The sequence below is a fragment of the Camelus dromedarius genome, chromosome 23, assembly GCF_036321535.1.
Source record: "Camelus dromedarius isolate mCamDro1 chromosome 23, mCamDro1.pat, whole genome shotgun sequence".
Classification (NCBI taxonomy): Eukaryota; Metazoa; Chordata; class Mammalia; order Artiodactyla; family Camelidae; genus Camelus; species Camelus dromedarius.
The window spans coordinates 14,978,222-14,991,907 of record NC_087458.1 but is presented as its reverse complement, the minus strand read 5'-3'; the positions used below and the strand labels follow the sequence as shown (position 1 = coordinate 14,991,907).

Genomic DNA, 13,686 nt, shown 5'->3' with positions numbered 1-13,686 from the left:
TAAAAGCCAGTTTAAAAACACAAATAACATTTTTCTTCGTCTTTAAAGACATAAACATCACTTACATTATCATCCCATGAACAGACTTTTTATTCAAGGGTGCAATCTATTGGCACCAAACTGAGTGGAGAATAAAGTGTAAACAAGAGTCTGAAATGTGACTTTTTTACAATGCTAGCAGGTAAACAATAAATAAAACCACCATAGCCTATGGTCTTTATATTAACAAAGTTTATTGTTGGAGTCAGTTCCTACCTACTGGGGAGTACAACTATGTTTCAATATGTGCTCTAGTAATTCTAGGGTAATAGCCGTTCTGCAAAATAGTCGTACTGGGGCTCGGTTAGGCATAGATCATAATTAAGTCAGTGGAAGAATGAGCCCAGAAAAACCCTGACAGTGGAGCCATTACTCTAGGGAAGTTCCAGTGCTATGCAACCTGTAAGGCATCATCTATCAGCTGACGATGAGACTCAAGGAGGTGTCAGTGGAATGAAACAGGAGTTGAACCCATTTTCTACTCTTCTCTGCAAGATAACTATGGCTCCAATGCAGGAACCCAAAATTAGGTCTTATAAAAGTCCTTTAAACTCCCAAAGCAAGTAAAATTGGACATAGAGAGGAAAAGGGCCAGGAACCAGGACAGTGGAGGATAAATTAAGAGGAACAGAGGGAATGAAAACTTCTGGAATGAACAGTAGCTGGATTTGGATGCCACTTGAGATGACAAGGATTACAGTAAAAGCAGGTGGGGAAATAATTCAAATATCTAAAGTTATTCAGATATCAGAAGTTAAGCGAAACTTCCCCTCTTGGAGAAAAACTGGTTTTAAATAAGGAGGAAGGTGAATCACTAATAGGTAAATGAGTACCTGAGTAGAAATAGGTGTTTCAAGATGCCAAAAGGAGTATGTTATACAAATGAGCTGGGTCTACAGGAGGGAAGAGTGGTTACGGTAGCCTGTTATCCAGATTTGACATTGGAATGACATTTCTAGCAATGGCTTTGTCTATGAGGTTCTGGCATATTTTCTGTAGCACAGATAGCTTTGAAGGAATGTTTTCCTAACACCCAGCTTATGTGGGAATGCAAATTACTATAGTGTAAAAATTCAAAGACCTCCCACCTATTCCTGCAGGACAGAAGATTAGAAGTCTTGAAACAGCAGGGCCGAAGGCCCAAGCCCTCTTACCACTCTTGTGATAAAAATATTAAAGAAATTAACAAAACAGGTATCAGATGAGTCAATGAGCCTTGTACCATGTAGACAGCAGATAATTTATCGTGACTTCTTCTGCAGGCAGCCTGAGAAACAGAAGAGCTTGGGCACTAAATGCTACCCTATCATTAAATATAATAATAAAGAAAAATAGGGCCATTAAGTGAGACCCTAAAAAAGTCTAGCTGCCAACCAGATTAGGAAGATAAATAAAACAGCATAGTTTATTTTAACCTGTATCTTCCACACTAACCTAGTCTGTCTCTAGAAAAGCCATCTGCTGGCACCAGGCCAGTATGTCTGAATTTTGTGATCATTAGCATCTCATTTTTCCAAAAGAGAAAATGTGTAAGTAGCAGGTGTGCATCAATGACCAAGTCCACAAAGCCTTTTCTGTAGTCTCGACCTGTGTGGGGACAGGTTCTACGGATGGAAGCATTTTGAAGGGCAGAAGAAAACATTTACTTGGGGTTCTCTCCACAGAAAGGAACCGGCGGAGTTGGGCCCGTCTGAGTCTCTTGTTGGTGCTGAACAAATGATCTCTTCGCCAGGAAATACCTTTGTTCATTCCTATTTACAGATTTCTTCCGATGGACACATGGAGTAATCTCTAAAACAAGAAATGAGGCAGAAGCAGTTTCTTTTCTAGTCACGGCTTTGATGAGATTAAGGGTCCTGGACTTTTCTGACACCTCAGGGATGTGGGGCGGGGCCGGGCTGTGTCCCAGGATGGGACGCTCAGGCTGCTGTCCAGGCCTGGGCGGTTCCGGGCCCCACGGCCCTTTCCTGTTGCTCCCTGTGCATCCACACTTTGAGGAATCTTCTTGAGGATTTTCCTCCCCAGCTGTTCCAGACACAGTTCATTTACTGGAAAACAGAGAGAACCTAAGTGTGAATTAACCTTTGGATTTTAGATATTGTGTAACTTTAAACAAACATAATTATCCTGTGAGTCAAATTTCCAAACAGATGAGAAGTGGCAGTTTTATACCCATATGTCTCCTCCTAAATGTCTTGTTCACTGAGAATACCTGTTTACTTCTATTTACTTCCTCAGCTAAAAAAAAGGGCAGGTGTATGGAGAACTGTGGCTGTCAAGATGAGCCAAAGCTCATGGATGGGACTGGATGGACATGCCTACGTTCACAGCTGCAGCCTAGCACTGTTTTTTTTTCCTTTCCTCTTTGGGCAGTTTTTGATTCAGTCTTTTGGGGGTAGCAAATAGCTTAGAAAATTAAAAATGCACAAAAATGTTATCTAAAAAGGAGAGGGGGGAAAAAAAGTAAAAAGATAAAAATTCACTATAATTCAAAGTTCGATACCCAGTGGAGGCAGTATATTTAACACAAAAGGGAGGCTGAATTCATGGAGTGAAAGAGTAGAGGACATGAGAGGAAAAAGAAGCACTTTTGGTAATTTTGAATGTAATGGTAAGCAGTCCTTGACTCCGTAATTCTAGGGATCTCAGAATTACAATAGGGTTCAGTGACAGGTGTACAATTTGATTTGGGGGCAGGGAAGGGGACAAAAGTCACTCTTCAACTTATACAGCATACAGGCGGGGGGTGACAGAAGATTTCTCTTAGCACTTCATTTGGAGAGGGTAGGATGGAAACACCTAATTACACTTTAAAGGAAAGAAAAGCGTGTCGAGATACTTTAGGTCCTCTATAAAAGACGGAATGCTCTCTCTTTATAATAAACAGTGTGTCTGGAGGAAGTGACAAGTAGGGAAATGAGAACAAGAAGGTACAATGAAATTGGGTCTGTTCTCTCTGAATGTCGCCCACTGTATGTGCTCATTCTCCACTCTCATGGGGTGTGTGCAAGGCGGGGAGGCTCATGCTCTAGTGTTGTCTGCTAGTCCCCAACTCCCCGCTTCCTTTTAAAGCCCTTCTACACTCAACTTTGAAAATTCCAGACCCTAATTGTCCTCAGTCCTCGACTGTACCCTCTGTGGTCCTGGATAAGCACCCTGGTTTGTGGTTTTTTGTCTTTTGATGCAAAGTTTCAATTTAATAATATCATCCTTCAGATGTCTGTGGACTATGAGAAATTACTATAATTGCTCACTCCATGTGAATGTCATCAAAATAATGTTTTAAAAAACATTTTTGAATTCCTAGGGAAAAGCGAGCATAAGCTATTTCTTTCATTTCCCACTCGGCTACTGCAGACGACCCCAAAACGGAGACCTGAGACCCAGAGGACACAGTCCAAAGGCACACCTGTCCTCATGTCACGGCCCTACAGGTCAGCCAAAGTGGGCAAAACTGTTCCACGTGGATCAGGTACACCCACCCACTGGCCCTGAATGTTCAGCAAGATTTATACGGGGAAGAAAAAAGCTGGCTATTCAGACAAAACTTTTTTGTTGATGGAGCCATGTCAGACAACGCTCCTCCCGGCCCAAATACTTTCAGCATCAGGGCTCTCCGATGAAACATTCTGGCAGCCCACTCTTTGTTCTTTTTACACATTATACAAGTGCTTCTGGGCCCAGGCCTCAGAGCAAAATACCCAGGCAATAAGCGAAGCAGCCAAAGTTTCACATGAAGGAGAAGACGCTCATGACCGTTACATACAGCACTGTGCTGCCGGCTCAAAGAGTTCTAGGATACAGAGGGAAATAGGGGCAAGAGAAAAGGTGTTTGTGGAACCCAACTTGTCCCTGGGGGAAGGCGCCGGGCCTTTACTCCCGACTGGTTACCTTGGCTTTCCCTCAGTTGCTCTCGGTCAGGCTCTCCGCGTCACACTCTTTGGGCGGCTCCCCTCCTCCTGGCAACTCGCTCTCGATCTCCCACAGCACATCATCTTCGTCTTCCAAGTTGCTGGAGATGTGGCACTTCTTGAAGCCCTGAACAATGGATTCACTTGAGATGCTGTTCCACGCCACCATGACCCACTCCAGAAAGAGCCCAAGGGGCGGCTTCTTGGCGTTCCCGGTGGGACTCAGTGCCAGGTTCCCCGCTAGGAGCCAGTTGGAGTACTGGGCCCGGACACTGTCATTCAGCGGTTTGTAGACCACCACGTCCAACACCTGCAGCTGCGAGGTGAGGCCCCCCGGGATGATGACCATGTCGGTGTTCATGCTCTCCATGGAGCTCTTCACCGAATCGGTGGCGTGGCCCCGGAAGCCGTTCAGGATCAGCATCCCCCGCTGCTTGGGCACTGCGCCCGTCCTCCGCCTCCACACCACTTCCAGCCAGTCCTGCATCAAGTCCTCCGTCATCCAGCCATATCGGTGGCAGCGGATTTCCATGCCACTGGGGAACTTCCCCGGGGGGATGTACGTGCCCCTCAGAATGATGTATGGAGGTAACTTCCTCCCATCAGCCAAGACTCCCAGCATGGCTGTGATTTTCAGTTTCTCCCTGCCGGGCGTCTTGACCAAGACCGGCTTTTCACCCTGGTTGTCCACAGTCACCCTCGATGGCACCTCCAAGCAAATGGGCGTCTCGTCTGCATTTCCCATCTGAGCCACCTGGTAGTCGTGCGTCCGGCGCAGAGCCAGGACGCTCCGCTGGTAAGTGACGAGCTTCTCCGTCAGGTCTTCGGGCAGCTGCTGGGGCACCGGCACCTTATGCCGCAGAGACAAGTCATACCTTCGCATCATTCTTCGGCACCAACCCAGGCTGGCCTTGAACCCTTTCTCTGGAATGTTCATCTCCTGGGCGATCTCGAGCGCCTTCAGCTGCATGGCCTCCCGGGTGATAGGGTCCCCTTTGGCCTGCATGTAGCGGACGTACTCCGCCACTCGCTGGTCCACCAGAGCGAAGCGCCCGTTCTTGGGGCCCCGGAAGGCGCGCCGCATGGCGTGGGCGTTCTGCAGCTGCGGCTTCACCTTGCGCCAGTCGCGGACGTTTTTCTCCAGCACGCCGAACTGCTTGGCCGCCTGGCAGTTGTTGGTGCTCTCGGCGTACTCCACCACCATCAACTTGAACCCGGCGTCGTAGCTGCGGCGCATGCCCCGGCTGAACTGGAACTTCCCGGCCAGGTCGTCGGCCGACAGGTCGTACCCGGGGAAGCCCATGGCCATGTAGAAGGGGTACCCCTCGCCCCACTCGGGCAGCTCTGTGATGTCCCGGGGCATACGGAGGCCAAAGCCGTCCAGGTGCTGAGGCTGGGGAAACTGGGAGGCCGCGTTCATCGGGCCTGCCCAATCTGGAGGCTTCACGTCGGAGTCTTCGTTTTCTGGCAGACAGACAAGGAGGAGCGAAGATAGTACCAGTAAGTAAAATGATTTCCAGCTCACTCCCTGATTTGGGGGGGGGGGGGGTTCGAAATACCAGGAATACCTTAATCTGAGGTTCACTAGAAGCAGTAGGTTTAATAACATGTAACACTTCCGAAATCCTTACCCATGTGCCAATTCCCATGGATTACCACATCAAATTCTCACGACTGTTTCTCTGCTACTTCTTTGCAGCTGAGTCTAGGGTAATGAAGTAATGCATCAAGGTGGCTGAGCCAGAAAATGGCAGAGCTGGAAACTGAACACAGGCACCAAGCTTGGATCTCATACTAATTTTCTGGGCCATGCTTCAGTCAAAATAACCTTTACCTGGATGAGAAGCCCAATACAGCCCATACTACACATAATAGTACAGAATCTGGATTATCATGGGATGAATCACATCCTTTAAACCAAGAAAATCTACAGTACTACCACACTTAGCAAAGCTTATAAGGCAGAAAACTGGTTCCTGCATACCAGTGTTAGAGCTGGGTTTCATTGTATGTTTCTATGTAGAAGGTGGTCACAGAAATGGAACGTGTCTCAGGGAAATTACCATATCTCACCAAACCTAAGAAGCTACACATTGCAAGATGCACCACCGTATGCCATTACGGAAAAAAAATTTAGTGGGAGAGTAATAGCTCAGTGGTAGAGCGCATGCTTAGCATGCATGCATAAGGTCCTAGGTTCAATCCTCAGTACCTCCATTAAAAAAACAAACAAAAAGAAAAAAAATGCCACTAATTAGACTAAAACATGCTATCAATTTTAAGGGGCATTCTCAATTGCAGAGATGTTAAAATGGTGAGGGAAAAAAATGTGTCTTAGAATTAATGAAATATGGCATTTTAAATGATCACAGAGAGAAGGCAAATAAAACCACTTTGGCTGTTTGGAAGCTGTATTTATCCAACTCCTACCCTTATAACTATGTTTCTTGATAAAAGACCATGTGCCTCTTAGACATATTTGCTCAAATGTGTACTATAACTGCTGTTGCTCTTTCTATCCAAAAAGAAAAGGACAGGACAAGTAAATAACCTGGGGTGCATGCTTTGCCACACTATCTCCCTTAGTTTTCAAAGTGTACAGTATGCTACCAAGGCACCCAGGATGTGTGCTGGACCAACACCATACAAACTTCAATTTGCTTCAACTCCATCACAAGGGTGCACGTTGAGATTTATATTACCCAAAGTCAGATGAAGACATGAAGGCTCAGAGAGGTGGATGAAGTTGCCTAAGGTCACACAGCACAGGAAAGAGATTTTGAAACTTCTTAATACCCCACAGAACGTACATGGAAACTTAAAATCCATCTTCATCATTCCCCACTGGCTGGATGCTGGATTGGGTGAATCATAGTACCTGCAAAAGTTCCTCCTTGGAGCTGCCAGTCGTCAGAATGATGAGATTCCTCCTCCCCTTCCAACCGAGTGATCATGTCGGGCTTAGGGAATGGGAATTCTGTTTATAGGAAATAAAACAGGTAACGGCTGTGTGTTGCGGTCCTGGAGCACTGCCAAAATAAATACTTTATAATACTTCAGGAACCCTCCCCTCCACTCTCACCCCACCAGGGTCTTCTCAATATGGAGATTTATGAAAGGCAGGGGAAAGGGCTCAGGGATACTTAAAGAAAAATTATGATTGGACTATGTCTGTCCAAGGGAATTTATGGATCACCTGCAACAACCAAAAAAAAAAGAACTGCATCTAGCAGGGAAGTGGGTGGATGCAGCCACTGATCTAATGAATGTTCTGCTACCTGTATGAGCAAATGGGAAAATCCGTCTAAATGGTTAACATTCTAATAATATGGATATCAATGTGGGGGAGGAAGCAAGGAGTCTTTGGATTATGTCCCCAAGCTTCTGAGGCTCACAGGGTAATAAGGAGGCCTGCCTTCCTGCCTAAGGAACACATGAAGCACAGCTTCAGACCCGTGGTGACATTTTTTAGATTATGTCTTAATTTTTCTTTTTTTTGATGTGAATGCCTGGATTGAATGAGGATGGGCCTGAGAGCTGGCACAAGTTGCCAACTAGAAAGACACAATATTTATATCCTGCCTAAATCAAAAACAGGAAATTAAATGGGCACAGGCATTGAGGGGACAGAGTCCAAGTTCCAGAGAGAGGGGTGTTGGATACACCAGGGAAGACATGGAAACAATTCTCTGGGCTCAGAGCTTCTAGGAGACAAAGGAAAACAAAGCTTTACCCAGGGACAGGACAGTTTCATAATTCATCCTCATGACCTCCCGGTAGAGGGCCTTTTGTTGCTCCGTCAAAACTTCCCACTCCTCATCAGAAAAATATATGGCCACCTCATCGAATAGGGCCGGCACCTGCAACAGTGAACAGGCCTTTCTCAGCGACTCGCAGGCACACACCGACACAGATCACACACCTTCATCTCACAGGCGAGGGGCCGGGACCCAGGAACACATCACTCACAGGGATCTGAGAGGCAAAACCCGGACACCAGCAAGGTCCCCCCGTGCCCTGCTGAGTGCCCGTCCCGTTCACAAATGCGAGCGGCACCTTGAGAATAAAACTCCCCACCACCAAAAACCAGGTAAGGAGACACTGAACATCACATCCCATCACATCACAGGGAGAGCTCATCACTGCTCACCCCTCATCCAGTGCTGGAACCAACCACATTCAGGGAAGCACCCTGAGACAGTTCCCCCTGCAACATGCCCATCCCTACCCTGCTCTCCCCCTCAGTCACAGACCCTCAGGCCGGGGTGGGAGTGGGGTTTCCTGGGCACTATTCTCCATTTCCGGGGGAACTAGCCCCAGCGTTGGACTCAGAACCCAAAGCTGCCCAGGGAGGAGCCAGTGAGAGAAAGGGCCTCATCCGGCCGTTTCCAATCCACAAGAGCATGAGTAGGAGGAGAGAAGGACTAATTAGAGCTTGAATTTATGTAATGAGATACTAGAGCAAACTGGTTTGCTTTGATGCCTGGACACACAGCACAAAGCCCTAAGGGCAGGGAAGGGCACTCTGCTCCCCTCTCCCTAACCGTCTCCCCCCACCTCCCCGCCCCCAGTGGAAGGGGGCACCTGGGAGGCTGGATGCAGCCAAATCACGCAGACCAACTTCCTCTTGCTCAATTATTTGCTTTTCTTTTTACTATGTTTTCTTTCGGTCATTAAAAATCCTGGGTTCAACCCCCAGTACCTCCATGGAAACAAAAAAATTCCTACTCCAAAGCTCATCGTGTTCAGTGGTGAGGGATCAGTGGACGGCTGCTCTCAGAGCTATCCCCCGTGGCTGACTCAGGAGTGCAGGGGATCACAGTAATATTTCTCATCAGCTTAGAAAAGTTCAGTGCACAGTCTGCAGCTTCTTTAGGTATCTGGCCATCAATCATTTAGATGTCCTGGCCTTTCCTGATTCCCCAAGCCCACCTCATCCCTCCTCACCCTGACGGCCCCTTCCACATAGGGAGAACTTCCTAGGGAAGGCCCTGGAACTACTTCATTTATTTTCCCCAACAACTCCATTTCATCAAGGAGGAAACTGGCTCAGAGCAGTCCTGTTTCTGGTCCAAAGTCACACAGCCAATAAATGGGAGGGTTGAGATTGGGACCTAGTGCTATCTAACTTCAAGGCTCCCGGCCTTACAAGGACAGAGTGGTCTCACTGGTGACCAGCGCTCTCGCCCCTACTCCCACCTCCCGTGCTCAGGGGTCCTCCGCTGCCCGCAGTTCCCTGAACAAATCTCCGTGTCTCTGACCCTCCGTGTCTCCGCATATGGATCCCCGCTGCCTCAGAGGTCCTCCCCATTCCTGGCCTGGCTGACCCCCACCCACCTTCCTGGACTCAGCCCAGACGTCCTGCTTCCCAGGAAGCCCACCCCAAGCCGGGCCGCGTGCCCTGAAATGTCCTGGGCTCGATGCTGTGGGGGTGCCTCTTGCCTTATGTATCTGCTCCTTCCACCAGAATGTAGGCTCACTGAGGGCAGAACCTGGGCTTACTCCGTTTTGTTTCCCTAAGCCGAGGACACTTCTGGTAGATAGTAATCCCTTAAAAACGTGTTTCTGCGTACAAGATTTAAGCAAATAATCTCTGGACTTCCCTTCTCTTGTTCCACTTGGAATCGTTTCAAATAATCATTAAAATTCAACTGTCACAAAACTGAGCCTGCTCTTTGGAGTTAGAATGGACAAAAATCCCAAGTGTAACATACCAAGAGGTACGAATGAATTGGTCTCTGGGCTCTGCTCAGCCTTCAATGATCTGGAAAGCCAGTCGGCCAGGAATTTTCCATCCCACCCCTTCCCACTTCCCAGGCTTTTCAACAACTCTCCCTTTGGCCTTTTCTCTCCCTAGGAAATTCCAGATCTAGGCCATACCTATTTATAGTCGCTTTCCCTTTGCTGATAAAACAGGACACAGGACCTGCTATGCCTGTCATTTCAGAGGGGCCATCGATATGGATACTTGTAGAAGGTAACACGTCCCAGGCGTGGTACCACTGTCAGCAGCCCTGAAGTGGTGAGAAGGCAGCTGGAGGCCAGGGCTGGATTCATCTCCTATTTCTGATCGAGCCATGGAGGGTCCTCAGACAAGCCCACATTATGCTCCAGAGGTGCACAGGGCAGCGGCTTAGAAATTCCCCTCACAGCCACCTTCTGTGAGAATCAGCGAGCCTTCCGCCAGGCCCTCCCGCGCAGGCCTCTCCTCTCTCCACAGAGGCCTTTTATCTGGCCGAGTGCAGCAGAAGGTAAACAGGGCCGGCCCCTGGCAAAACTCTGAAAGCAGGCAGCAGTGTCCAACCCCCAGACACCCTGGCTCAGCCTCACAGGTAGGGGCCCTGGATCCCTGCCCTAGGCCCTCCCCGCAGAAGATCAAGGCCTCATCAGATAGGTGTTCTCCCTTCAGCTCATGTGCTCGGCCCAGCAAGCGGGCCCTCCAACACTTATCTTCTCACACACCACCCAGGCACACCGCCGAGGCCACACACCTACCCAGTAAAGCCGGCGGGGATCTGAGGGTAGAGGCTGGTCCCGGTGCACCGACAGAGTGCCTGACGTGTGCCAGGAACCATGGAGGGTGCTCCCTCTGGCATGGCTAAATGCATTCTCTTATTGCATCCTTTAATATAGCGATGGGGGACTTCTCCCACAGTGTTATGGGTGAGGAAACCAGGCTAATAAGTATCCTGCCCAAGGTCACAGAGTTATTAGAAAGTCTGGCTCCCCAGCCTGTGCTTTCTTGCCAGCCACTCAGGCCTCTGCATGGTGGCTGGAGTGAACCCTAGGGCCCTTTAGAAAGAGCGGCCCTGAGGGTGACGTCCTCGGCATGTAAGGAGAGAACTCAGACTCAGTGTAGCACACAGCCCCTCGTGGGGTTTACATTTTTATAAGTTTGCTCTTACTCCATCACATGATTCTGTTAGGATATGCTCCCTATTCACTGCTGCTACTACCCAATTCTTCCAGCCAGGCCAGCTGGATGGCAGCCCTCTCCAGTGTGAACTATTGTAAGAGGCTTTCACACATAACCACTGGCCTCGCCTCATCCTCTCCTCCTGTCAGCTCAGTGCACCAAGCCTTCCTTAAATAGTTTAAATGGTTCCTTTCAACCAGCAGTAGGTGACAAAGACTCTGTCTTCACCCAAACTTTAATTAGGCTCCACTGAGTCCTCTTCTCCACCAGGCCTCCATCTTGGCTCCCCTCCTGTCCTCAGCCCACCCAGCCCAGTTTTAGCCAGAATCCTAAGTCAGTTTAGAAAGAACCCCCCACCCTTGATGTCTCCTCTTGGTAATTTTCCACCTGCTGAGCCCTCCACTCTGCTCTTTGGCCATAAATCCCCACTTCGTGTTTACTGTTGCGCATCACCTCTCTCCTTTATTGTGACAGTCTTGAAACCTCTCTCAAATAGTCCTGAATGGTCTTCCTTATCATCTGAACAAGTGTCAGAGTAATTTTTCTTTAACATAGGTCAGCAGACATTTAGCTGGTGTCCACGATATGCCTGGCACTGAGTAGGATACAGGGAATCCAGGGGCACAGGAGAGATGCAGTCGTGGCCTCCTGGACTTCCAATCTTGTTGGCGATAAGCTATGTGGCTGAAGGGGGACTGTTCCCATAACCAGTTCCTCCATTCTTCACTGTGCCTTTTAAAGCTACAGGACTGTTTTCTCAGGAATGCACATACACCAGGCTGGGCTAGACTATTTTTACTTCCTACGTCTGCCTGAGGAGAAGACTTAACACAAGCCTGGCTCCCAGGCCTGCCCGACAGCCGAGAGTGGACCCCAAACCTTCTTACTTACCCATCCGCCCTCTGAGCAGATTCGGACTTTCTGCATGTCTGTGGGGCCATCCTCTAGCTCCCGGCTCTGAATCTCTTCTTCTTCTTCCTCTTCTTTCAGGGTCAAATTAAGAGGGTAGGCTGTGGACTCCATCTCTGCAAGCAAGATTCATTTCAGAAAAATCAGGCTAGTGTGAACTCTTCATCTGCAAAGTCTGTGATGGCGAGGGGAGGGCAGCTCAGCCTACACAAACCTTTTCAGCCCCAAGCACAGTATGGCTGGATCCTGAAGGAAGGGGACAGAGTCAGGCCTGGGGAGTAGGGGCTCTGGGGAAAGCACCAGGAAGCTGGAAGGTGACATATTTAATTATGATAAGAAGGGGTGCAGGCAGATAGCATACCTGGCTGCCTTCAAATATTTAAAAAGCCATCTGGGAAGAGAGACCAGACTGGTTCTGTAAAGACCCAAGGGCAGAACAGGCGGGTGGGTAAACATCCCGAGAAGAGGTTTCGAAGAGTGCATGGGGAGGCAGAACTTTTTCACGGCTAGTGCCACCCAAACATGGAATCAGCAGCTAGACAGGGGTGTTGGCTTCCTATCAAGGAAGGTGTTTGAAAACAGAGCACTTGCACAACGGGGTTGTTCCTACAGGCCAGTTCAGCATCAGGAGGTTGGTTGGCCCAGAATACCCATCCCCTGGATCTTCCAAATTCAAAGGTTCTGTCCATGAGCCTGGTCAGAAGTTCGAGTCGTTCTGCCTTAAGTGACTTTCCAAGCCCAGGAATCAGTGACGGTTCGTGAGGGCTAACGCCTGGATACCCAAGAAGGTGCACAAATCAGCTGGGGCCAGGCTCTGGGGGCCTATCCCCACCGGGAAATAACTCGATGCCTCTGGGCCGCAAATTCTCTTTCGTTGAACTCCTTGACCAGTACAATGGGCCACGCTCCTGCCCTCTAGGGGCACGGGCAATTCCTGGGTGTGGAGTGAATGTGCATCTTGTCGACCGCATCCTCCGGGGCTACCAAAGAAAAATCCTTCCAGAATTCAAAGTCACTTCTTCGATATTTCCAAGAAGGACAGGCGAATGCGGCAGGAATAGGTCTGGGGCGGGCGGAACAGGCTTCAGATCTCTAAAGCTGGGGCCGAACTTGGCCATGGCCTACCCCGCCGGCTCCCCGGAGGGAGGTTGCGGAGAGGGTGGGGCGCGCCGACCCGCGGCGGAGGTGGGTGCCGGCGAAGAGGTGCCCGCAGCTCCGGCCGCCGCCGCCCACCCCCGCTGCCCGGCGCCCCGCCCGTCGCCGCCGCGCCCCCGGGCGCGCTCGGGTTTCTCCAGCCATCTTGTCCCATTTCCCTTTCTCCGCGGCCCCGAGCCGGGGGCGCTCCCGCCGCCCCCCTGCCCGCGCCCGGCCCAGCCCGCCTCCCCGCTTGGCCCGCTCCCGGCCCCAGCGCACCTGCCGAGCTGCCGGGGCCGGCGCCGCCTGCCTCCCCCGGCGGGCCCGCAACAAAGGCGGCGGCGGCGGCGGTTGCAGCTGCAGCCTAGGCGCCCCCGCCCCCGTCCCCGCCGCGGCCGAGCCGCCCAGGGCCCGCGGGAGGGGCCGCGCCGCCCCCGGTCCCCGCCCCCGCTCCGCCCGCCCGCGCGCACTCACCGCCGGGCCGAGCGCCGGGGCGCGGGCCGGGGCCGCGGGTGGAGACGCCGAGGGCTCCGGCCCGGCTGTCACAGCGCCATCCTTTCCGTCTCTCCGGCTTCCAGTGCGCGCGGCCCCTCGGGAGGGAGCGGGGAGGACACGTGGTGGGAGGAGGGAGGGTCCGGCCGGGAGCTGAGGGTGTTGGGAGGCGAGGGGAGGAGCGCGGCTGATGTCAGCAGGCCTCGGCGGCGCCGGGGGGACGGCGCCCGCGCCAGCTCCCGACCCTCCTCCCGGCGTGGCTTCCGGCCGGTCTGCGCCGCGCGC

At 50.8% G+C, this 13,686-nt stretch overlaps 1 protein-coding gene across 3 annotated transcripts; it reads right to left on the bottom strand.

Annotated features, from left to right (window-relative positions):
* Positions 1 to 216: 216 nt before the first annotated feature.
* Positions 217 to 13,527, bottom strand: POGK (pogo transposable element derived with KRAB domain). Of its 3 annotated transcripts, none has more exons than XM_031435856.2 (6): positions 13,384 to 13,527; positions 11,758 to 11,891; positions 7,684 to 7,810; positions 6,829 to 6,927; positions 3,931 to 5,414; positions 217 to 2,087 (listed from the first exon to the last, which is right to left on the bottom strand). In XM_031435856.2, the coding sequence occupies exons 2-5, from the start codon at positions 11,887 to 11,889 to the stop codon at positions 3,943 to 3,945; spliced, it is 1,830 nt and encodes a 609-aa protein (XP_031291716.1). In that variant the 5' UTR covers positions 11,890 to 11,891; positions 13,384 to 13,527; the 3' UTR covers positions 217 to 2,087; positions 3,931 to 3,942. The 3 variants fall into 3 exon arrangements, with proteins under 3 accessions (XP_031291716.1, XP_031291717.1, XP_031291718.1); XM_031435857.2 differs by lacking the exon at positions 13,384 to 13,527 and adding an exon at positions 13,189 to 13,260; XM_031435858.2 differs by lacking the exon at positions 13,384 to 13,527 and adding an exon at positions 12,137 to 12,934.
* Positions 13,528 to 13,686: the final 159 nt, after the last annotated feature.